Here is a 25,584-nt window from a genome sequence, read left to right on the forward strand (position 1 = left end):
ACCGCACCGCACGCTGGGAGCTGTAGTGCGCGCCGTGGCCCCGCGTGCGGACTCGGGGCGCCTGCGCGAGGAGCCGGGACTACAACTCCCAGGGGGCCCCGGGGCGCGCGCCAAGACTAGAAAGCGCCGCGGGGACGCTGTGCAGCGCCCTGCGGCGCGCGGGGAGGTGGGGTGGGTGTAGCGCTTCGAAGGCCTGCGGACCCGCACGGGTAGCGGTGATTGAGAGAGAAGACCACCGGGGGCGCTCAGCGGCGGTCTGTGCTAGGCGGACATACGGGCGTGGGTAACGCGGGAGGATTCCGCGGGCGCCCTGGGCGACGGCGGAACCCTCGCTCCTCGGCGCGCGGGGACGCCATGCCGCGAGCCCGGAAGAGGCCGGCGGGGGCCGCGAGGCCAGGTGAGCCGCGCCCGGCTGCTCAGCGCCGCTCACCTTCCACCCCTGCGCGTGGGGAAAAGGCCCGAGTGGGTCGTTTTGAGGTCCGGTGTCCCGAGCCTCCCACCAGGCTCATGCCCAGGGCCCCTCTGCTGCTTGCTTGTCCGAGCGGTAGCTGTTTGGAAAGCACGAAAAGTAGCTGGGATACGGGCTGGCAGGCGCTGAGGCCGGTCACTTACAGTTCCCGCTCCCCGGGGAGCCAGACGAGGAAAGGAAAGGGTCACTGGGGCTGTGAGAGCAGGGAGGGGTTGGGGGGACGCCTTGAGAGGGAGGGGATTTGAGTCTAGCCGTAAAGAATGGGTAGGAACGCGGGATATCCGCGTTGTGTTCACAAGGATGAATGGCATTCTAAATGGAAGAGGAGCAGCAGCAAAGCAACGAACGGCAGAGAAAGTGCTTCTTCGAGACTGGGAAGAGTTCCGAGTTGCCCACAACACATTGTTACTTAACAGCACACACGGTGTTTACAGTGTGCTGATCAAGTCCAGAGGGATCCCCAGGACCCTCGGAAGGTTCCACGTGTTAGACGTCCATCATGATGGCATACGTAGGAGCTTGGACTTGGTTCAGAGGCTGCGTAGGATGGTCGTTAAGTGGATTCAGATAGACCAGCGTGGCAGGCCCTGATGTGTGATCTGGGACACATCTTACAGATGGACAGAACACCTCATAGATTGTGTAGACTGAGTTACAGTGAGGGTGGTAACACATAGGGCGTAGGGTAAGAATTTAACAGCTGTTAGTTACTGGGCACCCACTCTGCTCCAGGCACATTTCCCTCACTCTGTAGGATAAAGTCCAGTCTTGACCATGTCTGCAAAGTCCAGAGTGGCTGTTTTATCCAGCTTCTCTTGGCACCTTCAAGGAGTAGAAAGGAGGCAGGCCACAGAGCATACTGAACAAGAAGGAAGAAGTCGAGGTGACATAATAGCTAATATTATTGAGCATTTATGGTAACGCCAGACACTGCCTCAGCCCATTGTTTGTATTATCTTATTTAATCATCAAAGCAAGTCCCTGGAGTAGGTGCCTGGTTTCCTCGTTGGAGAGAACAGCCCCAGCAAAGGCAGAGGAGAGGGTGAGGAAAAGAAAACGTTCACTGACTACTTACTTAATAGATGCCACGGGAGGTAATCCTTATCCCACTGAATGGGTAACCCAGAAGATGTCCTGTAAGGTAGGCATTCTGGTCCCATTTTTATAGATGAGGAACAAGTTCAACAATGAAGCTGCCACTGTTAGTAACTGACAGCTCCAGAATTTGAGTCCAGCTCTGACTGCAAAGCATGTGCTTTTCCTGCAACAGAACTTTATCTCTCAGCAAGCAAGACAGTTCTCTTCTTTTTTCTTCTCCTGTTGCAGACAAGAAGGGGCCAGAAGGAAAACGTACCAAAACTGAGAACCCAGGGGAGGCATCAGCTAAGGTGGAGAACTCCAGCCTCCAGGAGACTTCAGCCTCTAAAGACTGTGGGAAGAATCTAAGCAGCTACTGGCTGATGAAGTCAGAGCCAGAAAGCCGACTGGAGAAAGGTGTAGATGTGAAGGTGAGGTCCCGCACCTGTCTCCAAAGTGCATGGGGGACACCACAGGGTCCCATCACCCACTTCTTACCTTCGAAGGGTAGGGAAAAGGTGATAAAGAATAGAATCAACAGGATTTATTGCTATCCACTATCTGTTTTGTGAATCTTCTACTTAGGGCAGGGGTTGGCAAACATTTTCTCTAAAGGGCCAGGTGGTGCTGTTGCAACTCTGCTGGCATCACAAGAAAGTGGCCATAGACAAATAGTGTGGCTGAGTTCCAATAAAAGTATCTGCAAAATCAGGCATGGGCTAGATTTGGCCTGAAGGCTATAGTTTTCCAACCCCCGAACTAGGCAACATTCAGTCTTAGGTTGCCTTTCTCTCGCCACCTGCCATGCTCCTAGGTATCTCCCTGCCAACAGTTGGTACACAGGAGGCGAATGTAAATCAAATTTCATAGTAGCCTGGAGAAAATAAAATTAGAGATACTATAGAAGGGATATATAATATTTTAATAAATGAAATACAGATAATCAGCAATTACCAGATTAATTATCCACTCAGCTAATCCTCTTAATTAGCAAGGCTAACAAGGTAACACAAAGCTAACTTCTACTTGCGCAGTATGAGTGGCTCTGTGAAGAGCTTCCCAGTAAGCTCATAGGCCACGCCAGCTGGCAACACCCTATAGGGGAAGGAACTTGTCTGCTTCCATATATTCTTACCGATTGGCCCAGGATTGTTTACTGAATGACCTTATTTCTTGCTTAGTTCAGCATTGAGGATCTCAAAGCACAGCCCAAGCAGACAGCATGCTGGGATGGTGTTCGCAACTACCAGGTAAGCGGGTTAGACAGGACCTCGAGACCCAGGGCGGGGGATAAAAGCCTGCTTCCTTCTGATTTGTTCAGTAGCAAAATCTCTTGGCCAAGGTTGTTTTTTCCCAGAACCCAAACCTGAAAATATATTAACAAATGCCTTGATTGCTTTGCCTGCATGCAGTTTTCAAATGGCCTGTGTTCCAGCCAGTGTCCTGATACAACTCTGGGTAAAAGGCAAGAATTGAATTGAACCGGGGGGGGGGGGGGGGGCTGCAGGGGGGGGGGAAGCTGCAAGAAACAAAATCTCATCTAATAAAAGCAGACTTGATTTCCGGGGGCTAGTGTTTTCTGGCCGGTGGGAGGATAGTTCTTGTTTCTTCTCTGCTGGAACAGGCCCGGAACTTCCTGAGAGCCATGAAGCTGGAGGAAGAAGCCTTCTTCTACCACAGCAACTGCAGAGAGCCAGGCATTGTGGGGCTTATGAAGGTCGGTTGTACAGGCTTAGGTCTGAGTCCATCTCCTTTCATCGCAGGTTAGGGAAACAGCTTAGGTAGGTAACCCTCCTCCCTATCCCTGCTGTCTCAGGAACATGTGACAGGACTGCAACAAGGCAGGCCTTCATTTCCGGCCCCACTGGCACACACCTCTCTCCATTTCTGCACCTTGGTCTTTCACTCAAAAACAGGCCTGATGGTAGCTCTTCCAGGCCAGGAGTTACCAGGATAGAATTAACTGCAGGTGGAGAAACAGTGGCACCAGTAATAACCTTCCATGTTTGGTTTAGGACATACTTTTAAGACTTTTGTCAAAATAGGGTTGATTTCCTCTGCTTGCCTTAGACTGTGTATTACTTCCAGATACCTGAGCCCTCAGTGGCTCACCAGTGAGACAGATGGGGTAAGAATACGTAGAGTAGGAAATGATAGTTGGACTTGGACTAAAGCCTGGCCGTGGAGCTGACTGGACAGACAAATGATTGGAGACTCGGCTTTAATTTCAGATTGTGAAGGAGGCATACCCAGACCACACACAGTTTGAGAAAAACAATCCCCATTATGATCCATCCAGCAAAGAAGACGACCCCAAGTGGTCCATGGTAAAGAGACTACTATTCTTCCTATTGCACAAAAGACAAAGGATGGACAGAGAGGGAGGAAGAAGGTCTGGGGTATCTTTAGATCGGGGCACAGAGCCCCGCTGTCAGTCCGGTGAGGTTACCCTGCTTTTGGAGAGAAGGACAAACACTGGCAGCCAGGCCCTAGGACCCCCTGCAAGCAGCTAAAACACAGCAGGCAGAGTCCAGTGGACATGGCTTTCTGTCCCACACACTGTTGCCATTGCAGGTGGATGTGCAGTTTGTTCGGATGATGAAGCGTTTCATCCCACTGGCTGAGCTCAAGACCCACCACCAAGCGCACAGAGCCACTGGCGGGCCCTTACAAAACATGGCTCTCTTCACCCGCCAGAGGCTCTCGGTCCAGCCCCTGAGCCGAGGTAAGAACGGCCCTTGCCTTTTGATCACACGCCAGAGGGACGGTGAATCCACACGTACTATAGCTGGTGAGCCCCGAGCACGGCGGTGAAGGTCTGAGTCTGTCTCCCTACCTGTAATTCCCATGAGGGAGGAGCCCCCCCGAGCTGCCCAGGGCAGCCGTGCTTGGCACCTGTCGAAACGCCCCTGAGGGTTCCGAGTGAACGACTACCTGCCTTGCGACTTGAGAAATGCCTGCCATGACTGCCCTGTTCAGGAGGAGACACAGACCTAATTCTTCCTCTTCTTCTTGCCCTTTTCGGCAGAGGAGTTTGATTTTATTTTGAGCCTGGAGGAAAAGGAACCGAGTTAACGGAGACACGGCTGCTGAAGTGGGCAAGATGTTGCCCCAAAGTCAAGCTTCCACAAGACAAAAGGCGGCGTGGGGAACATGCTGGTTGTGTTCACCCGGCGTTGTGTGTAGACGTCGGGTTTGGGTCCTTTTTAATAAAACATGAATGTCTTGAGTTGGAGGCATTTCTTTTAAATCAGCATCGGGGGTAGAATACTCCACTGCACGTTTTTACATCCTCTCGGCCAGATGCAGGGCCCAGTCTGGTGACACCCACTAACATGGATTGTCTCTACACCAGCCTTCCTTGCCCACCCCTGAAGTATCTGGTCCCAGAGTGGGTAAAACCAGCAGTATCAGGACAGGTTGCCAGACTGGAGTAAAACCAGAATTCCTTCCTCAGCCACGTGCTTGTCTAAAACAGGCATTAATAAAGTGGGTGTCATTGATCACCAGGGGCCACAGACACCAGGAGGGCAGGTGTCGTGGGTCAGGGCAGGGCGTCTCCCCTTGTGTGCGGCGGGGCAGTAAGAAGAGACCACAGAGTCTGGTGGACCGTGGGCACGATGCCTCGGAGCCCAGGGGCTTGCTTTAATCAGGGAGACGGCTGAAACAGACTGCTTTGTTTAAAACAGCCATTGAAAAGACACACGTTGAGAAACTTGTAAACACCGCAGCTGCTCAGCCCCAGGCCACACTGCTTGGCTCAGTCCCTATGCTCTGCCAGGGTCCCAGGGATGGGCCTCCCCTTCCCCGATGCACAAAGAGGCAGAGAATGGGGCAGGGGAAAGAACAGAAGCTCCCGAGAGGACAGAAGCAAATTCTACCTCTAGTTCTCTCAGGAGACAGGCTTCAGGGGTCGGGAAGGTTGGGAAGTGAATCTGTGGTCGGCTGGAAGGCAGAGGGATCGGCGGGTACCTAGTAGTTAAGGGGCCAGCTGTCGTGGGAGGCGCCAGAGCCCCAGCTCACGCTCCGGAGAAGGCGAGGGACGCAGGAGCTGCCTCTCCCACGCTTAGGCCCCCGGCCCTGATAATCCAGGGGCAGCTGCACAGGTGGTCCTGTCCCCACGGGGACTGTCCTTCCCATCTGAACCCGGGGTCCAGCCTGGGGGAACCAGCTTCCCTTGCTCGGTTCTGCTGCCCCCAGCCCACCTCGAGCGTCACCCCGAACGCCCCTCCCTCCCATCTCAGCTCTGATCCGTGAGCCCTGCCCAGTCCGAGGCCTACCGCTGCACCGATTTCTGAGGAAAAGACGGGTCCCCGTTTTCCACACTAACCGAAAGATGATCCAAGAACCAACCCCTCTGCTTCCCAAACGGCAGAGAACTCAGACCACCAACTATTGTACCTGCTGGCCATGGGGGTCTGCTTGGTCTTTCCAGAAGGGAAGAGAAGCCAACAGGAGACAGGAAGGACCTCCACACCCTTAACAGGACAGGCACGGTGCAGTGCGACAGCGGGAGACCCTCTCTAGCATGACCAGAGCATCCACACACACACACCACCAATGGTCCTAAGCTCTGGTCAGCCGGCTGGTGGGGAGGACGGCGGCTCAGGAGGCCCTCCCCTTCCCCCCAGCTCGCAGGGTGAGCACAAAGCTTCTGCGTGTCTGAGACCAAGCCCCGGTTCCCAGGAGTGAGATGGGCAGCAGGGAGCCAAGAGGGTCCACTCCCGGGGAGGTGGGGAGAACGGGCCCTTCCCGGACCTCTTCTCGGGGGAAAGATGTCCTCGTTCAGGGGCCGGGGCCAAGGACCTCCGGCCCTCAGGGCTGCCCACACCACGCACAGCCGCCGAGGTCCACCCGCTTGCCATCCACCGGTGACACAGATGTCTCTGTGCCCAGGGACATCAGCCAAAGGCCCTACCACAACCTCCCGTTCCATCCAGGACGTGACTGACCAGAGTCCCCGGGAGGTGCCCGGTCCCAGCGGTGAGAGAAGGGCCAGAAGGAGGGTGGCCTGTGGAGGCTCCAAAGCACCACATCCGAGGCTCCCAAGGAGGCGGCTTCCTGGGCTTGAACCCTCACCGCCAGTTACAGCAGGGTGGGCGCCACACCCCCTGCCACTCGCTAAGGGACGGGGGAGGGGAGTGTGAGACAGGACCACCCGTGGGACGCCCCCCCCTCCCCAGCTCCTGTCCCGGGAGGCTCGGAGCCCGGGCCGCGCTGTGCTCCTGCGGCCCAGGCAGCCCCGCAGACGGCTCTCCCCGGGACGCCCCCTCTCCCTATGCTCCCATCAGCCACAGCGTCCCAGAGACACTCCCTCCCAACCCCAACCCCTTAGGTTCTTCAGGAAAAAGAATTTACATCAAGAACATGATTTGTTTTCAGGTTGCGAGTAGCGGGTCAGCTGAGCATCTTGCTGCCCCGGCCGCTGGTGCCCGGGGGCCTGGAGCCGGGGTGCGAGCCCAGCAGCTTCCTGGCCCCAGGCCTACTGTCTGCTGCTGCCGTCGGACAGCTGGCCGGGGGTCCGCACCTCCCCCAGGGGGGCCGTGCCCTCGAAGCGCTGCGAGGCGATGGCTGCCTGGTGGGACATGCTCTTCCGAACGATGTCGCCCTTCCGCCACAGCACCACCTCCTGCAGGATGGGCGGGGGGGGGGGGGCAGGCGACACATGAGAGGGAGGCCTGGGGAGGGTCCCAGAGGCTCTGCCTTCTCCCGGGAATCTTAGGCAAAAGCCTCCGCTCATATGTCACCAATGACAGCAGCCGTCCACACCTCTGGGCCCCGGGTGCCTGCTGACGGTGTGGCCGGGAGGGCAGAGCAGCCGCAAGGGCTGGGCCCGAGAAAGCAGACTCTGGGTGTCAACTGGGAACACCCGTCCTTGCTGTGGGGCTCGGGGTAAACTAAGTGGCACAGAGACTAAGCAGCTCGCCCCCCATCCCCGTCCCGTCTGCTTGACCTTGGCGGGAACGATGCCCTCGGATTCTGTCTGGGCGGCCGGGGCCCTGGGGGCGGCCGGCTCACCTGCTGCTTGAAGTAGCGCCGCTCCTCCTCGTCAATCAGCACCAGGTTGAGGTAGTAGCGCACAGAGAACTTCTTGTTGATGTCCCGCATGGTGGGTGTGAGCTCGTAGCCCGCCAGGAAGAGGCGGATGGGGATGGACTCTCCTGCAAGGGCCGGGTGGGAGTCAGGGCGGGGGCAGGGGGCCCCACCTTACACCGCGGTGGAGGGGCCGCCTGCGGTGGGGGGACGTTGGACACCCAAGCCAACGCTTCTGCCTTCGGGGAGGCGCCTGCCGCTGCCCGGTGAGTGTGAACAGCACAAGAATGCTAGGTAAGCATCTTCTGACTCATTTAATGTGTAGAGTTGTTGAGTTTAAGAGCCACTGTCAAACCCCAGCTAACCCACCATGTCACCCAGCAATTCTGATGCCGTCAGGTCCCTCCATCCCAATTAGCATAGCCCCCACCCCGTACCCCTCCCCTCTAAGACGAGTTGGCAGGGTGTGGTGGTCTGGAAAACAGAAAAGCTTCTCTCTGGACCCAGTTCTCTCCACTGACCCGAGGTATGACTCTGAGTAAGTCTGGTGCTTTCCGTGGACTTTCATTTTCTCATGGGGAAAATTATGGTATCAGGCTACATAATATTTTAGATCCCTTCCAGCTCTAACACTGTGCCTCTCCTAAGATAAGTGGAACAAAATCAGGGCAGAATTCTGCTGAGAAAGTCCAAACCTACAGTGCGGCCTAAAGCCAAACACGAACCCTGTTTCACTTCGCACTGTTCTGTGCTTCTCTCGGTGTCCTGTCAGTGCCACAGGGAGGGTGAGCTCAGCCCAGCTGCTCGGCCTGGGAAACACGGAACCAGCAGGCAGGATGGCTCAGCCCTGCCCCGAGGACCCCGCTCGTGACGCCCGAGGGCCTGAGAAAGCTATGACACCCCTCCTTCCACGGGGAGCAGACTGGGAAAAAACTGAATGAAACCTCAGCAGCACCAAGCACTGCTGCGTGAAAACACTTCATCATCAGCTGCTGCAGAGCCAACGAAGAACGTACATGACTGCTCCTCCCAATAATCACACAACTTCCCACCCAGCTCTCAGCTCCACTCGTCCCGGAGGTCACGCCGGCACCGTGTGCAGCACTGGGAAGTGTCGGTCAGGGTGTCTGTACTTGGCGAATGAATTCAGAGCACGACTCATTTTACCTGAGCTGGAACTAAGTAACAGAAATGAGGATTCTGCTTTCATCTCTTGCCCCCCAGCAGCAAAGAAATTCAGAATGTCAATAGGAAAGTGTAAACAGAGCATTCAAACTGTATCTGCTAAACTGGTGCTTTTCAAACGTCTTTTGTTTTTTTAACAGACATAACTCTTGAGATTTAAACTCCAGTACAAGCTCAGTCTATAAACGAGGTCCACATGGACGTCTTCTGGGTGAAGGTGAGCGGGGCCTGAGCTCCACACCCCCGACCTCCTTTTCCTCCTTCTCGGGACCCACAGTGCACAGTTAGAGATTAAGAAATTATAGGCTCCCAGGCCACCTAACTTTGACAGGATGATCCCTGAAGCCCCTCCAACACTGGGACCGGGCCAAGGCCATGGGGCCGGAGCTCACCTCTCACGGGCGCGCCGTCCATGATCTCGTACTTGGCAATGGTGTCGTTCTCGTGGTACACGTTGGGGCCCGTGCCTGTCGTTTCCCGCTTGATGATGTCTATCTCCATGTGCTTGATCTTGATCCTCACCAGCAGGAAGTAGATCTTCCCCACAATGACATCTTTCAAGTGGTACCTGCGGAGAGGAAGGCGAGAGGTGCGGCCCCCACACGTGACAGGCCTCCTGGTTCCAGGAGAGGGCGCTGCCCCGCAGGGCGAGTCCCAACGACCTTCTACACTTGAACCTGCGTCACTTCCTCTGCTGTCCCGCCTGCACCTCAGAGTGCGGTTCCGTCACCCTCTGCTCAGCGCTTTAATGAGTGCATATGTTTTAGAGGCTCTGGTGTGAGAGGCTGACCCGCAAGTGCGGGGACCGGGTCCCGCTCTTCCTCCCGCTTCCAGGAACTGGGCCTTCCCCCCGGGGCCAGCCGGCAGCAGGGCTGCTCTGTACCAGGTGTGGCCACAGAAAGCAAACCTTCAACCTGAAGCTCAGGACGGGGGACCTGAGGATTCGAGCTCCCGGATCACAGGGCAGGAGCCCTAGGGAGTGCAAAGAAGACAGATGACGTGGTGGGATCCGAGGAGGGGCAGACACGGGTGTGGACCCAGGTTCCCAACCTGCAGGCCTGGGGTCTCCCCACCACTCCACGCCACCTTTCTGCCTCCAGCCTGCCTGGGGAGATGGCGGACGCACAGGACCGAGGAGAGCAGAACTCTGCTGCTTGCAGCGCGTTAGAAGGAATGCTCAGAGCACAGATTCTCTGGGCATTCAAACGTTTAAAGGGCGAACGCTCCTTTGTTCTAAATGAAATCTTACACACAAGAAACACAAAGGAGCCACGCGTGGTGCCCGGGCCCCGCTCCTCCTTCACAGCACCTTTCCACTGACCTGACCAAACCCCTCATTTTTCAGATGAGAAACCCCAGCTACAGAAGTCTTAGTACCTGCTAACCTGAGCCCAAGTCCTTAGTGGCAGAACAGGACGCTGTCCTAAGCTCCGGGCTCTTCCTGTCTGGTCGGACGGCCTGGCACTCACAGGGCAGCTTGCTCTGCAAGGGCAGGACCCGGTCCAGCCCGCCTGTCTGTGACACGCCTGTCTCACGCTCACCTTGGTCTTGACTGCACTGCTGGCTGCGGCGCTTGAGCGCCTTCGAGGTGGCACCCCCTTCACTAGGAGGCTGGGGCGCTGGCGGGCAGGCACTTTGGGGGGCTCTGTCCCAGGAGGGCCCGAGAGCCCCAAGACCATGAGGAGGAAGGGCAGGGGTCTGCTCCAGACCCGCCCTGCCTGTCCTGTAGGGGCCCATCGGGGCCACGCTCAGCACCAGGCCAGGCGGCGGCGGGAAACGGCCTTCCCTCCCCGTCCTGGGAAGCACGTGTGTTCCCAGCCCTTCACAGGAGAGCCGCCGCTCAGGCCTCCACCCCCCGAGCCTCTGGAGGCCAGCGGGTCTGAGGTGAGGCCTCCCCACGGGGAGAACCCTCATTAGAGACTCGCGGGGGGAAGGGTTAGTTCTCTGTGAAGAGAATACACGTTTACTTTTGCATATTTGATTTTTGAACATTTTCAGGAATGTATCGTTTTAAAAAGAAAGCTGCTTGCAGCACATTTTTGAACTGTCAGTAAGTTTTATGATTTACAAGCACTTACGTATTTGGATGTTGTAATAGCAGGCACAGTTTAAAACATATATGGCCAGTTAAAATAAAATTATTTAAAGACCTTTATAAAAAGGCATCAGATATTCTTTGTTACAATTCATTTTAATTTAAGGAGGAAGCAGTCAACTTGGCTTTCCTCACTTTGGTTTCTAAAGACACACTGTATACAGGATACAAATGATAATAGAATGGTATTCTGAGGTTAATCTCATCAGTAGAAGGAAACAGATGTACCTGGAATCCAAAACAAATACTTTAAAGTTAGTTTCGCTTGACTTTGAAAGACCTCATAGGATGTTTAACTGAAGTTTGCCCTCTTAAGTTAGTACAGTTCAGCTGCAGCGAGATGCAGCTCTTTCCTGACCCGCGACCTCGGCCGGCCTGCGCGCACACCCACCGCGTTATTTCTGTGGCCACCCCCGCAGGTCACCAGCAGCCAGCCGGGCCCGACACTCACTTGGATTTGTTGTACTCAAACTCGATGTGCAGACAGTCCTCGATCCCAACCTCCATCTTGATGGAGGAGTTCAGCTCCGGGTACGTGCTCAGCGTGTGGACCACGATGTCCATCTCCTTGACGACGTCGTTGAGGCGGCGGCTGATGGTGGCGCGAAGGAAATACCTGAGGGACGCAGGTGGGCGGTGAAGGGCCGCTCCCAGCCTCCGGGGCCCACCCCGCAGAGGACCCCTGGTAGAGGCCACCCCCGGGGGCTCCGACTGCCCTGAGCGCTCACCGCCGGGCACCCCCTTCCCAGGAAAAGGCGCTCAGACACAAAATCCTGCAATTACAATTCCAGGGCGATCCAAGGCCTTGCCCCAACCCCCCTCTGAGCCTGAGCTCCGAGGCAAGAGGTGACGCCTCTCTCTGCACCTCAAGAGCAGCCTTGCTGCCGCCTGCCAGGCACTGTGCCCAGCTTCTGTTTCTTCAGCTAACTCCCGGCTCTGTGGGCACAGGGATCGTATACTCTTATGTTTGCACGCTATTTAACAATACTCGACCAATGAGCATTTTTCAAGTCCCTCACAGTTAAACAACAGGAATAAGATAATGGAGAATCAGGTCAGTGATGCATTGCGCACGTTTACTGCCGGGCTAGGGCCTAGGACGGATAAGGTGGAGTCTCGCGGGGACTCATCGTCCCCTGGGGGAGACGGGCAAATCAACAGAACAATTAGAACACATGCAAAGTGTCCATTCAGAGGCAGGAATCAAGTGCTGTGGGGAGAGAGGGGCGCCTTCAGGAGGAGCAGGCCTTAGAACTAAAGCAACAGAGGTGGGAGAGCCCCAGGTCTGAACTAGGATGGTCTCCGGCTGAGCCTAGGGTCCTGGGACACATTAGAAAGAGGGAGAAACACAGCGCTGAAGGGCAGTGAGCCACGCCTGACCGCCAGCCAGCCCTTCAGTGTGGCGCCCCCCGCACCCCTCGTCCCCTTGACTTAACTCTGTGCGGCCCTCTAACAAAGCTGGGATGGGAGGCCTTGGTGGAGACCTTGGTGGCCCTCCTCTGCGGCCTCACCACCCCCCGGCCGCCCTCTCCTTCCGCCTGCTCCCTCCACGCAGCCCCAGACGTGGCTCCAGCCGGCCCTAAGGCTCAGGCCCTCAAGCCCCCACGCCCTGTGGAGAGGGGCCTGGCAGCGGTGTAGAAGGGAAGGCTCCACGAAGCTTCCAGCGGCTCGAGCGCCTCTCCTGCGCCAGCAGTCTGGAGGCGCAGGGGACTCACTCCGGGGCGCGTCTGCCACATAACTGCTCTGGAGAGGGACACGGGGATCTATATTTTTCAAAGCCCCCTCCACCCCCCCATGATTCTAACACAGGACTCTTGGTAGAGAACTACTGTCTGGCATCTTGATGCTTCAGCTTCCCAACTTTCTCAACACATCCAATCTCTCTCCAGCTAAAGCTTCTTCCTGAGTTTATAAAAAGTCCCAAAGCCATCAATCCCCAGGACACTCCCCAGGCCCACACGCTACCTTTCCTCAGAGACAGCTGTCCGGGGGTCCTGTTCTAACCCTGCAGCTTCGTCCCCAGCCCCTATGCCTCGCCCCGGCTTCCGTCTCTACCACCCAACAGGAGCTGCCCTCCCAAAGGCAGCACAGGCCTCCCAGCTGCCAAGTCCAGGGGCTTTTTTTTTTGGCATCAGCTCTGCATTAGAGCGTAAAACACTCCCTCCTCCTTCACACATCACCCCGCTCCTCCTCCGTCCCCAAGAGGCCCAGTAGGGTCCCCAAGAGTCCCAGTAGGTCCCGGGCTCTCCTCTCCCAGAGCTCCCCTCCTGGAAAAACCTATCAGTTACCAGCTCCGAGCGGGTGATTTCTGACAGTGCATTTCTCTATACTGAGCGACAGGCTTGCATTTCCAATTGTCTGTTCTGCCAGTGCTTCAGACTCCTCCCTGGAACTGGATGAATCGTCTCATCTACAGGTCATCTCCTCCTCCTGATGGCCCTATGTCTGCATCTCCACTCAATGGTCAATTCTGCTGGCGTCTATTAAATTCCTTGTTTTCTGCCTGTTCCCATGGTGTCCACTAAAGGAAAACTCAGGACCAACACTCCACCCACCCATCAAATACGACATAGTGACTTCAATCTTCTAACAGAACCACCGCCCTGCCTAAAAACAAAGGAAAAGGAGTCCAAAATAATCTTTTCATGTTTCCCCTCTGCCTGTAGTAAGACACAAGCCCTTAATCTGGAATGTACATCTTCCATTAACTAATGTTCCCGATTTTACCTCCTTTCTCAGCATGAATCCAAAAGTCTTTGTGTAATTTAGACAGTAACACTTTTCTTCCATTGTGATAAAATACAAAATACAGGGTGCAGAGCATGCACCCCAGAACATGCCACTCTGGCACGAGGATTCTATTGAGCTGAAAGCAACAGAGAAACAGTGCACACAAGACAGACTCCGGGGCCCTCTCCACCAGGAGAGGCTGCGCGGCCTGGGAGCTGCTGGAGGTGCCGCCCGCAGAGCGTTCCTCCCCAAAGCAAGCCTCTCCCCGTGCTTCCCACAACTCGAACCCCTGGAAGTGCAGGGCCCCTTCTCTGCCTCCTCACTTCTCTGTTAAGATGCTGCATAAGCCCAAGTTCAACTGCCCCTCAGTCACCGGGCAGAGCTCAGGTGGGAGCAATGCACACGGGAATACACCTGCTTGCTTGCCTCTGGCCAATCCGTCTTCCGTCCATCCGATTTGCAGAGCCCCCGCGAATGAACCTAACATGGTGGAGGGAAAAGTTTTTTCCTCTCCTCCAATATATGTAACAATGTACTGCTTTAACCATTTTTACGTGCACAGTTCAGTGGCATTAAGTGCACTCATGGTGCTGGGCAACGGTCACCACTGTCCATCTCCACGTGTTCACCTTCCCCAACTGAAACTCTGCCCCATCAACCACTAACTCCCCAGCCCCCTTCCCCAGCCCCTGGCAACCACCATTCTACTTTCTACCTCTATGATTTTGACTATCTAACTGCTTAAAAACGTGGAATCACTATTTGTCTCTTTGTATCTGGCTTATGTCACTGGGAACAATGTTCTCAAGGCTCATCCATGCCGTAGCAGGTGTCAGATCTCCCCCCTCTTCAAGGCTGAATACTATTCCACTGTGTGGATACACATGTTGTGCATCCACTCATCTACTCATAGACACTTGGGTTGTATCCACTTTTTGGCTATTGTGAATAATGCTGCTACAAATGTGAGTATACATAAATCTGTTTGAGTCCTTGCTTTCACTTCTTTGGGATTTATACACAGAAGTGGAATTGATGAATCATATGGTAATTCTATTTTGAAGAACCGCCATGCTGTTTTCAACACCTTTCCTTCTGACATAAGAACATTTATGAGAAGTCCACTGCAAAACATCCAATTAAATAGCAATAAGCCCCCAGCCCAGCTTAAGTGATGACTAGATACTCCTCGCCGCTGCTGCCTTCTGAGCGCCGTCACGCAACGCTGCTGAAGCGGGGCAGCACCAGTGCTTAGACCTCTCTGCACAGGCTGGAAAGGAGAGCCTGCAGCCCCTCTTCTGACGGGAGAGGGGAGAGCTTGCAGTAGACCACACCATGCCACATGCAGGCCTCAGGTGACACCCAAGACCTGGAGCCAGGCAGCCAGAGTGACATCACATACCCCGGAGGCCCTGGAATCAGTCCCCACCCGCAGAGCTTCCAAGACTGGAACAAGGAAAACAATCCCATATACTTAAAAGGTGTGTATTAATGTTTTAAAACTTGTCCTGCTGTGTTACGTTTTACTCCCTCATTGTCCCAAAATATGGAGAGGACGGGTCTAGGATTAGAATCCAAATCTATGACCCGCTTCTCAAGTGACAGAGCTCAGGACCCCGCCGCAGCCTCATGCAGAGCTGGATGAGGATCAGTGGCCTGAGGCCCAGCCAGGGGTGTGTGAAAGCCGAGCGTCCAACTTTCGGGAACTTTCAGAATCAGCTGTTAATCACAACATTTAAAATTAAATTCTTCTACACTTGCAATCAAATGAATTATATTAAGAACAAAGGTAATATCCTAGCTATTCTGGGATGTCACGGTACTCTCTGCTCCTGGGGCAGGGGGGGTGACGTCTGGTGTCTGTGCAGCAGCGTGCTGTCGAGGGGCAGGTGCATACCTCTCAACTCTGCACCCAGGGGCGCTGGGTCAGTGGCTCAAAAGGGGCCACGGTGGGGATACTGACATTCCAGAAACGGACAGACAAGCCAGGAGCACTCCTCCTGGAGGGAGGCCCACTGCACAGCCCCCCCGCAGCACACCTTCCCTACGGCCAGAGCCTCAAAAACGGGACGGCGTCAGGGCCCGTCCACACGGGGCACCCTGGGGGCGCCACTTACCGCAGCTTCACGTTCTGCCCAGTGTAGGACTCATAGGGCTTCTCCACGTGCGTGAACTCAAAGTCGAAGGCCTGCGACTGGGTGACCTCTCCGGGCCGGGCCAGGTCCTTCACCAGGGACACGAACTCGTGGTGGTTCCCGCGGTCGTAGTAGAGTTCTGCAGGGAGAGCGTCGGCCACCTCTACCAGACCCTGAGCTACGCGGCCCGGCGAGGGGGCTCCCAGCTGCAGGAGCCTCCCGCCAACACACAGAGCCCCCAGTCTGGCTTATGGCTCCCTCGCTTCCTGCCCTGCCCCTGTGCTGCAGCCCAGAACCCGACACGCTCCTGCTCCAGGGCACCGGGCAGCACCCGTGGGGGACACACCGGGGGGCCGCGATCAAAACGCCACAGCTCCTTAAACATACTTAAAACTACTGCTAACTTTGGAAAGCATATTCGCAGTTCTTCAGTCACATCATCCTCGTAACCACCTTGTGAGACAGCTAGGACGGCCCTATCACCCATTTAACCGCCAAGGAAGCTGAGGCACAGCGGGGTCGGTGACTGGCCTAGGGTCCCAGGTCTCCCGCTGGACCGCGTCTACTTCTGGACCTGGCGAAATGGGGGCAGCGACATAACGCACTGCAGGTGTTGTGAGCACGGGACGAGGTGAAGCAGGTAGAGGACCTGGAGCGGCACTTCAGAGATGGCAGATGCTCCGGAAGTATCAGCTGCCTCTACCCTTCAGAGAGGAGCCCACGGGGCCGACGGGACAGAGGGGCTGTAACGACGCCCCACGTCTAAGCTCAGGGTCCCCAGACTTCTGTGAACATCAGAATCACCGGGGGCTGTGTTAACACACAGACGGCTGGGCCCCACCCCTAGTGTTTTTGATTCCGGGGGTCTGGGGTGGGGCCTGAGAATGGACATTGTTAACAGACCCCCAGAGATGCTTCCTGCTGGTCCAGGGACCACAGTCTGAGGAGCACTGCTCTTCACCCATCCTCCTCTGGAAACAGTTCTGCTGTTTATTATGAGTCAGGCCACCTATTTGTCCTAGATTATATATGCCTGTTTGTCCTCTGCTATGTGTTAACTTTTGCTCCAGGCATGGTCGTTAGAGATAAGGCCTACGTCCCCAGCTTCCTGGCACCCCCAGTCCCCGGCTGTGCAGCAGGGACACTTAATACCAATTGCGACTCTGCGTGGCCACGTTACAGTCAAGGGACCACCCGTGGGCACCCTGCAGCAGGACAGGCAGCAGGCAGTGTACTCTCGTCGCTTCTGCCGTCAGCTGCCTGGGGAGAGACAGGACCACAGGGAGGCGTGCCTGGGACAGCCGCCCGCCAGGCCTGGCCCGCCTCTCTGGAGCGTAGCGCGCCAGCTCTCACAGGGACAGCCAGAGCAGCCTGGGCTAGGGCAGACCCCAGACAGCAAAGGTCTGAGCCCCCCAGGATCAAAGCCTTCTTGGGCTCAAGAAACCAGAGCTCTTGCCTCCCAGAGCCGACACAGTGTCCAGGCCTGCCCTGGGGACGCTCGGGAGGGGAACGTGGTTCCAGGGGTGCTTTCGGCCTTGCTGCCCTGGCCGCTGGCCCTGACACCACCACCCCCGGAGCCTGTTCTCCCCAGGCAGCGAGGCATCGGAAAGCACAGTGGGCTCTGTCCTAAGGTGTGTCCAGCTCGAGAAGGAAGCAGCGGTGCGGTCAGTCCCCAGCCAGTGTGCTGCTTCTGTACGCACACCCAGTGCACCCTGTGAGCACACCTTGTGCTGATTTCCTACACAGTTACGCTTGGATCCACCTGACGTTACAAACAATCCACCTTCTCTTCCAAACACCAAGTGGAATCAGCAGCAGGCAGCGCTCTGGGTAGGGAGTGACGACCCACAAAGCCGCCAAAGGGGGAGGGCACTTCAAACCTTCCGGGCAGGGGGTGCTGGGGAAAAGTGAACAGCCATCCCTCGTTTTGAAATCCAACAACTGTGCCCCCAACCAAGGTAAGGAAGTGCAGTGACCAGGCAGGAACAGAGCCAGTGGCCAGCCTGTGACAAGGGCCCGTCCACAAACTCTTGCTGGTTCTTTGCTACCGGAGTCTCTGTTGATGGGCACTGACCCCTTAACTGGGGAAAGTGGTGCCTCCGTTCCCAAGCACTGGATTCTGCCATAGTTTCAGGGGACAGAAGCAGGCGGAACAAAGCCCCAGCGTCTGTGAACTTTAAGTGGGAAATCCCGGAGTCAAGAGAAAGATGGGAAGAGAAGGATGGAAAAACACACAAATGTGCTCACACAGCCTCAGAGGCAACATGAGAAACAAACCAGAGAAGGATCCACAGTGTTCACAGAGAACAGAGCGCCGGCACCAGGGGTCCCAGCAGAGAAGCCTGGCTGGGCTGGGACCCCCGGGGGGACAGGGCCTTCCTGCCTGGCGGCACGTCCTCCCAGGGCTTCCCCGCCTCCCCCCAAACATCGTGAAAGAGTGGCCAGTGCGTAGTCCGAGTGGGGCTTGATTGGGCTTTTTAGCGTACACTTTATAAGCCATTTGCAAGGCTTCTGGAAACACTGTGGGGCAAAGGGGCAGAAATAGCAGCCGTGCTTCACTATGTGCCAGAAAGTTGGTTTCCTCTCACATAAATTAAAACAGAAAACCCAAGACTGTTCTAGCAGGAGGTCTGCCCTAAAGAGACTGTCAACTGCCTCTTTCTTCCCAAGTTACCCCGAGTTCTCCCCAGCCTCCAAAGCCCACAGGGACCAGCCATTTCAAGCCAGAAGGAGGAACTGACCAATTCTTTCTTAAGGTAACTTCCCCGACTCAGTCCGCCAGGAGGAAATGACTTCTGTAGTCAGGATGTTTTCACCATGAAACTTGCCACCAATGGCTGAGGAGTGAATTTGCCACTGTGGAAGGAAATTGAGCCAGCTCTGCCCCATGCGGTCATCCCATGAAAGGCGCCCGGAGACTCGCTGCTGGGCCAGGCTTCCCGCCGGCCTTGGAAGAACCCAAAGCCAACCAGGGCAGAAAGAGCTCTTTCAAACAGCCCGCTCTTCACCCTGACTTTCCCAGCTGCTGTCTGCTGACGGGCAACCTGGCCACGATTCACGCTCGCCACGGCCACTTGGACCTCCTCGGCCTGGTAAACCTGCGGGAGCAGTGCCGTCTCTGGGCTGCCCGTGCACAGCCAGCCGCCGCTCTGCTCCAAGCCCTGCAGCAGACTATTAGCGGGTGAGAATCAGTGTGCCTCTCACTTGGCACTCACGGCTTAATGAATTAAAATACAGAAAGCCTCCAGAGTCTTAACAGCACAGGCTCGACTGGGGCTGATGGGTTTAGATTCACCCAGTGGCATTATTTAAAAAAAAAAAAAAAAAAAAATCCAGAAGTTCTCTCTCTGGCTTTGGAGTGCAGGGGTATTCAGGTCCTCCCTCCTCGCCAAGTGTGACTGTCTAATTACCTTTGGTTTATTTAACCCCATCAGTCTCCAAGGTGGCCTGACACCCTCCACAAGTGTTCCCCCAACGATTCCACCTAAAAAATGGTCTCTCCATCTTCTAATTACAGAACTTCCCTTGATACTCCTTACGTGCCACACTGTGTTCTTCTAAAAACATGGGCCATCTAGTGACACGGGGGGTGCCCTCAGCACACATTCGCTGGCATTGTTGGAGCACAGACCAAGCCGCTGGGAAGTGCACAGTAGACGCAGGAAGAATCCCAAAGTGGCTCAAAAACTTGAGGAGGAGGACAGAAAAATGCACACAACAGGTGGATGAATCAGAGGCAACACCTGAGCTGTCGGTGCAGAACTGAATGGGGGCCTGACAACTCTCATCTCCTTATGTTAAGGGAGAAATCACAAGGCCTCTAGAATAACGGTGGAAGAAAGGCTTCCGTCGGCCAGGGGAGGTCAGGGAAGGCTTTCTGACGGGTGTCATGCCTGCTGGGCTTTACGAATGAGTGAGAGCTTGGGTGGTAGGCCATTCCTTGCAGAAAGATGTTCATACACAAAGGGAAGAGGCCAAGACCCCTCTAGAAGGAACATGATACTTTGAGGAAAGCACACGTGGAAGGAGGAAAGGCTCGCAGAGACTCGGCCGGAGAAAGGCAGAGGCAGCTCGGGAAAGAGCTGGATGACTTCTCCCCTTCAACCAGCAGGGAGTCAACAAGAAGAATTTTAAGGAGGTGACTGACCATGCCAGCACTGACGTTTATAAAGTTCCCTCTTACAAAAGATGAACTGAAAGAAAAGGCAAACAAAGGCAGGCAGGCCAGTCAGGCTGCTACACACAGAAGCATCAAAGTTAGCAGCATCGAGAGCGGAGAGGAAGCCCAGACTCGAGATACCCTACAGAGCCGCTGGAGAGGACCCAAACTGAGACGCCAGTTGGATGCGTAGGAGGGGGAGGGAGGGGTCTCGAGGACTCCCGGATTTCTGAGGCTGAATGGACCCAGGTTGACAGGCCAGAGTGGAGAAAACAGGAGAAGCAGCAGGGCTGGGGCTGGAGCAGGAAGAGAAAAAGGTTTCTGGTTTGGATGTGTTTTTGAGGGACCTGAGGGGTATCCAGCGGGAGACTCTAGAAGACGGTTAGAAACCCAAGCATGGAACTCAGAGGAGAGTTCAGGTAAGGACAAAGGATTGGGAGTCATCGGATTCTAAGAGGACACTGCAGTGATGGGTGCGGATGAGGCTGCCAGAGTAGCGGAGAGTGTGAGAAGGGCCAGCAGACAGAAGGGCCCCCCTTCCTGCCCACCTCCCAAACCAAGACCGAGACAGGAGCTTTTCCGAGCAGGGGCTGGGCCGCTGTGAGGCATGGGGTCTGAAGAGGACTGATGCAAAGATTACCAGACAGCTGTCTCTGCCTGGACTCTAGGGAGACCCTTTCACAGGTTTTCCCTCGGGCGAGCGCGCCTGCTGGGAGAACACACCGGGCAGGAGGTGCAGGGAGGCGGGCCTGGCGTGAACAGTCCCATGAGCGGTCGGCAGAGGAATCAGGGCTGACGTTTTAAAGGTCCAGCCCCTGGAAACTTCTGGAAGAATCCAGCTTAACAGGGATTATGAGTATTTGCGATGAGTGCCAAACCCTGCACTTCACGTACGTTGATGATCTCTAGTCCTCACGTGACCCTCGCAAAGTCTGTACCTTATAAACGGAGCCTTATCTAAGCTAAGTAACCCTCTGCTTGACCCTCAATCACGCACCGGGCTGTCTTTCTACAGGAGGCACAGGCAAGACACATATGCTTTCGTCTGCAGGCAAAAGAAATTAATCATAAGGATAGGAAAGTTAATTACATAAACCACTTCATTTTCAAGCTGTCCAACTCTTCCCAGGAAGCAGGGAAGGAAGGAAAGAAAGAAGGAAAAAAGAACCAAATCCAAGAGACTATGGTTTGTAAGAAGAAAAGTTCTGAGTGAAACCAATGAAGAAGGTGTCCAGAACACAATGACATCGCCGTTCTCACCCCCGTCCAGCAGTAGGACCATCCTGTGCGTCATCCGTACAGCCAGACCTTAGAACCCGACCGAAGTTCCGCCCACTTCATGCAGCATCAAGAAAGCAACGAAGGAGAAAACCACACGACCACAACCATGGGGAACTTACTCACCAGCCTCGCTCCAGTGCCCTAAGGTCAGTTCATAGAGCCTCTCAGGTACAGGACACAAATACACCACACTCTGCCCAAAGCCTGGTCCCTAGACATCTCAACAAGGTGCTTCTGTTATTATCCTTGCCTTACAGGTGAGAAAGCTGAGGCCCAGAGAAGGGTACAGCTTCCCCAAAGCCAAGGGTGGACTCAGCCCAGAGTGCTCAGGGGCCCAGGAAGAGTTATCAATGGAAGCAACAAAAGGTCCTGAGAAATCTGAGCAGGGCTGCTGTCCTGGGATGCCAGGAGACAGACAAGAAGCCAGGCAGGGACGGCGCCTCCTCAACTCCCTTTCATTCAGGCTGCAGGGAGGCCTTGCCAGCGTCCCCCTGAACAGCTCATTCCACAACTGCTGGGGCACAGGGGGGCAGGGGACGCTCTGGTTACCTTTCATGTATTGGCGAGGTGTCACCCCCTGGAATGAAGGTATAGACACTGGCTAGACATGCCTGTCTGCACTCGCATTGCAGAGCCAAAGAATCCAGCAATAACCTTAAAGCTACGACGTGAAAATACTAATTATAAGGAGGCAAGGACTTCTCCACTTCTTACATCTTACGCCTAGCACAGAACGCTGTGGGTTCATCCTGTCTACCCAGTGGCTCTTTGCTAGGAGTGAGTTTACCTTCCACGGACATAAGACATTTCTGTGGTTCTGGTATCTGGCGGGTAGAGGCCAAGGAGGCTGTTAAACACTCACCCACAACAAAGAATGATCAGGCCCACAATGTCGACAACACTGCTGCTCAAAAACCCTATCCAAGCCGGTAGCAAGAGAGCAGAGGGTCTGAAACTCACTCTTCAGCTCCCTTTCAGGCCACTCGTATTCTGGGTTTAAAGTCACAACAAACAGGTTCCTACAGGATCAGCCAGCCTTCAACCTGATTCCCTTTCCTCAAACAGCAGCAGCCAATACTCCAGGCTGAGCGCTGGGCTGCAGAGGCAGGCCACACGGCCTTTCCCAGGGCTCCAGCGCTTCCTGCCTCTGTAGAAGGGGAGCAAGGTTCTGCGCGGGGCTCTCAGGGAATGACAGTGAGCATTCAACGAGCTTTCGCAGGAAATCCACCCCCCCACGGCCAGCTGTGCAGCGCCTGGTATGGGGTATGAATTCTCCGCCAAAGGTCTTTTCAGGCCACATGGGTATTTACTGTGAATCTACTCCTGAACGAATGACAATGGCAATTTATTTCAGAAGCACCTGCGAGTTTTAATAAACACAGTGTCCAAAGAGAACTGGAAACAACCCCGTGCTGACTGGCAGCTCTCAGATCTTCGGTACTGCGACTGCCTTTTATTGTCTAGCTGTAATTGCTAACACTCATGTTAGAAGAGTGTTAGAGCCTTGAGAAATTGTGACCACTTAATTTGGGTCTCAGGAGCATCATTTCTTTAAGAAAATGAGTCTGCCAAAGGCTAGGTTCTAATCAAGAAGTCTTAGGTACGCCAGCTGGCTGGACAGAGGGCTGACGCTGGAGCCCGCGGGGCTGCTTTCTCAAACAGCTCCCGGTGAAGGTGGGATGTGAGAGGCGGGTGGGACACAGGTACTAGAAAGGGGTGGACTGGCCGCAGGACTCGGTGGCCACGACCTGCGGGCGGGCCCAGCAGCACCGAAGGCCGGGCAGGAACAAGGAGCCCGGACCCCCGGTGGGCAACAAGGCCGCGCGGCCTGTGGCGGGGGAAAGGGGATACGGAGTCCAAGTAATGGGGGCGGGGGTTAGGAGGCAAGGGTTAGGGAGCAGGGGCAAAGTCAAAGGTCGGGGGTCGTGTCAGGGACCAGGGATTAGTGAGCGGGAGGGGGGGTCAAAGGTGAGGTCAGGGGTCAGGGGTCGCGGTCAGGGTTGGGGGTGGAGGGCAGGGTCGGGGGCCGGGGCGCGGGGGAAGGGGCAAGGGGCGGGGCCGGGTGGGGTGGATCCCGCACTCACCAATCTGCCCGATGAACTCGACCTTGATGCCCTGGTGCTCCAGCCGCTTGTTGGGGTTCTTGAGCGCCAGGCTCACCTTCCCGGACACCGTCTCCCCGTCGTAGAAGAGGAAGTACTTGTCCTTCTTCCCATCCTCCGTCTTGTGCTCGGCCCTCTTCCTGCTGTCCGCATCGTTCAGCAGGATGTCCACATCCACGCTCTGCCCGAAGCCGAAGAAGCTCATGTCCCCGCCGGGCCGGCCGGGCCTGGGAAGGCCGGAGGGCTGGACGCGGCGCCGACGCCCGCGCTCGCCGGGCCGGCGCGGTTCCGGGGGCAGCGCAGAGCAGGCGCGAGGCACCCGCCCGCCGGTGCTTGCAGCGCCGACCAGCCAGCCAGCCGCCCGGCCCGGGAGCAGCGCCCGCCGCTTCCGCTGCTCAGCCGGACGCGCCGGACTCGCCGCGCGCATGCGCACGCCCCCGCCTCTCCTGCTCGGCCGCCGAGCCTCCGGCGGAGCGCGCGCTGCGCATGCGCGCCGGGAGAGGGTCGCCCGGCTTTCCCACAGTTGACATGGCGACCAGGGCTTCCTTCTGGAGCTCCGGCCAGATGTCCCGTAAAATTCAGAACTAAAGATGTCCTTTCTGAATGCCCTGTTTTACTTTTCCTTTATTTAGTTCGGTAAACGGTAGGCCGCCACCCACACTCGAATGTGTACACCTTCGATGCTGTCTGATGGGTAAACGCGGCCCTTTGACACGCACGCGAAATGCCGCTTGACAGGGGGCAGAGGTGACAATTACAACAAAAAAAATCTTGCCTCAGATTCTCTTCAGAGTGTCCCCATTTAGGGAGACGGGGTGGGAAGGACATTAGATTTAGCTCTCTTCTTGACCCCCAGTTCCGAGGAAAAGCTGAAAACCACCCCCCACCTCGACTGCGTGGGTGGGTTTGGACCCGCCTCACCCTTTGCGCATGCGGCGGAAGGCCCTGCTGATTGGCCAGCGGACGGGCCGGCGGGGCGCGGTAATTGGTTGGTGCGAACCCCGTGTCCCCCTGAGCCCGCTGGGCCTTCTCGGCGCGCGCGCCGGAGCAGCTTTGAAAGTTGAGGCGAGCAGCGGTCATGGCGGCTTGGCGGGACCTGGCGAGCGCCTTACATCCCTGGTGCCCGCTGGACCTCAGTCCAGGTGAGGACGCGGCCGGGGCCTGGGGGCTGTCGGGGGTGCTGGGGAGGGGCCGCGCCGGGCAGCGGCGTTGGCGCTCCTCCGCGGGCTCCTTCCGCTCTGTGCTCCTGCTTCTCGGCCTTGCCTCCGGGTCTGCGCGGACAGCCCCGCTGGTGCCGAGGCTTCGGCAGCGCGTCTGTTTGTTGGGCCGGGCCGACCTCCTGAACTTGAGGCCCAGGGGTGCGGCTGGCGTCCCCGGGCGCCCATCCTCCCTGAAGGGCAGGAGGTGCCCCCCTCCCCCACCTCCAGCCTCTGGTGGCGGCGGCCCCTTGTCCCAGCCTCGCCCGCCGCTTCCCGAGGCTGCGGTCCAACCCGCGCCCTCGCTGTGGCCCGCCTCGGCGCTTGGGGCACCTCCTGCCCCTCTGGTGCCAGCACTTCCATCCCGACCCGGCCCCACACCCCTTCCGGGACCACCTTGAAAAGGCCAGCGTGACCCGCCGGGTCTCTGACCCTTCAGTGGTTCCCCCGGCTTCCTAAGAGTTACTACAGCCTCTGTTTGCGGCGAGAGGCTTCACCTGTCCCTGCGGGTGCTCTTTTCCCAGAGCTGAGCTCTGGAGTCGGACCTGGGGCCGGTGGCTTGGTCCGCCGCTGAGCACCCGAGCCTCGCGGGCCTCGGTCGCTTGTGTCAAATGGGGGTTCTAAGATTACTTCGCGGGCGTTCGTGAAGATTGATTTAACACCTGCACCTGCTGTTAACAAAACAAACTTGGGTCCACTTGCCCGTGCGCGGCAAGGCCAGTCTACTGACCCCCGGTTGTGGTGAAGCAAAGTGCAGCCTTCATTGCAGGAACTGACAAGGCGTCCAGGCAGCTTGTGCTTAAAAGACCCCAACTCCCCAAAGGCTTTCAGGGAAAGAGTTTAAAGACAGGGTGAGGGAGGAGAGTTGAGGGGTGTGTGATCAGCTGGTGAACATTCTTCTGATTGGTTGGTGGTGAGGTAGTCAGGGGTCAGCAGTATCAGCCTGGTTCCAACCAGTCTACCGCGCTTGTGGGCAGCAGTTAACTTCTCCCACCCGTGGAGGGGGGGGAGGGTGGTTTCAGTGTCTGCAAAACAGCTCAAAGGACATGGCTCAGGCTAGTATCTGTAGTCCTTGAGGAGGAGCTAAAGGTCCTTGACTTTGTTTATTGGCTAATTTATTAT

General features: G+C 56.2%; 3 protein-coding genes across 5 annotated transcripts in view; 2 read left to right on the forward strand and 1 right to left on the reverse strand.

The window, feature by feature from the left end:
- The first annotated feature begins 116 nt into the window (after positions 1–116).
- THYN1 (thymocyte nuclear protein 1) lies at positions 117–4,775 on the forward strand. Of its 3 annotated transcripts, XM_036860564.1 has the most exons (7): positions 119–397; positions 1,796–1,977; positions 2,728–2,796; positions 3,171–3,263; positions 3,778–3,873; positions 4,121–4,271; positions 4,575–4,775. In XM_036860564.1, exons 1-7 carry the CDS (start codon positions 355–357, stop codon positions 4,619–4,621), a joined length of 681 nt encoding a protein of 226 aa, XP_036716459.1. In that variant the 5' UTR covers positions 119–354; the 3' UTR covers positions 4,622–4,775. The 3 variants fall into 3 exon arrangements, with proteins under 3 accessions (XP_036716461.1, XP_036716460.1, XP_036716459.1); XM_036860566.1 differs by lacking the exon at positions 3,778–3,873 and having other exon boundaries at positions 117–397; XM_036860565.1 differs by lacking the exon at positions 3,171–3,263 and having other exon boundaries at positions 117–397.
- Positions 4,776–5,148: 373 nt separating this feature from the next.
- VPS26B (VPS26, retromer complex component B) lies at positions 5,149–23,677 on the reverse strand. Its single transcript, XM_036860563.1, has 6 exons — positions 23,249–23,677; positions 15,707–15,863; positions 11,311–11,475; positions 9,157–9,332; positions 7,565–7,707; positions 5,149–7,175 (listed from the first exon to the last, which is right to left on the reverse strand). Exons 1-6 carry the CDS (start codon positions 23,469–23,471, stop codon positions 7,029–7,031), a joined length of 1,011 nt encoding a protein of 336 aa, XP_036716458.1. The 5' UTR covers positions 23,472–23,677; the 3' UTR covers positions 5,149–7,028.
- Positions 23,678–24,275: 598 nt separating this feature from the next.
- The window catches only part of NCAPD3 (non-SMC condensin II complex subunit D3), a 59,483-nt gene continuing 58,174 nt past the window's right edge, over positions 24,276–25,584 (forward strand). The window contains exon 1 of the mRNA XM_036862294.1: positions 24,276–24,408. Within this exon, the coding sequence (XP_036718189.1) occupies positions 24,345–24,408 (64 nt within the window). The 5' untranslated portion in view covers positions 24,276–24,344. The remainder of the gene's footprint in view (positions 24,409–25,584) is intronic.

Source organism: Balaenoptera musculus, chromosome 8 (assembly GCF_009873245.2).
Source record: "Balaenoptera musculus isolate JJ_BM4_2016_0621 chromosome 8, mBalMus1.pri.v3, whole genome shotgun sequence".
Lineage (NCBI taxonomy): Eukaryota > Metazoa > Chordata > Mammalia > Artiodactyla > Balaenopteridae > Balaenoptera > Balaenoptera musculus.

Excerpts from the sequence above, each read along its gene's own strand:
- THYN1 (XM_036860564.1), top strand. The coding sequence starts at position 355 with ATGCCGCGAGCCCGGAAGAGGCCGGCGGGGGCCGCGAGGCCAG. Across the intron at positions 398-1,795 it reads GGCGGGGGCCGCGAGGCCAG|ACAAGAAGGGGCCAGAAGGA; the intron begins GTGAGCCGCGCC and ends CTCCTGTTGCAG. Across the intron at positions 3,874-4,120 it reads ACGACCCCAAGTGGTCCATG|GTGGATGTGCAGTTTGTTCG; the intron begins GTAAAGAGACTA and ends TTGCCATTGCAG.
- VPS26B (XM_036860563.1), bottom strand. The coding sequence starts at position 23,471 with ATGAGCTTCTTCGGCTTCGGGCAGAGCGTGGATGTGGACATCCTGCTG. Across the intron at positions 11,476-15,706 it reads GGGCAGAACGTGAAGCTGCG|GTATTTCCTTCGCGCCACCA; the intron begins GTAAGTGGCGCC and ends TGCGTCCCTCAG. Across the intron at positions 7,708-9,156 it reads GGACGGCGCGCCCGTGAGAG|GAGAGTCCATCCCCATCCGC; the intron begins GTGAGCTCCGGC and ends CGGCCCTTGCAG.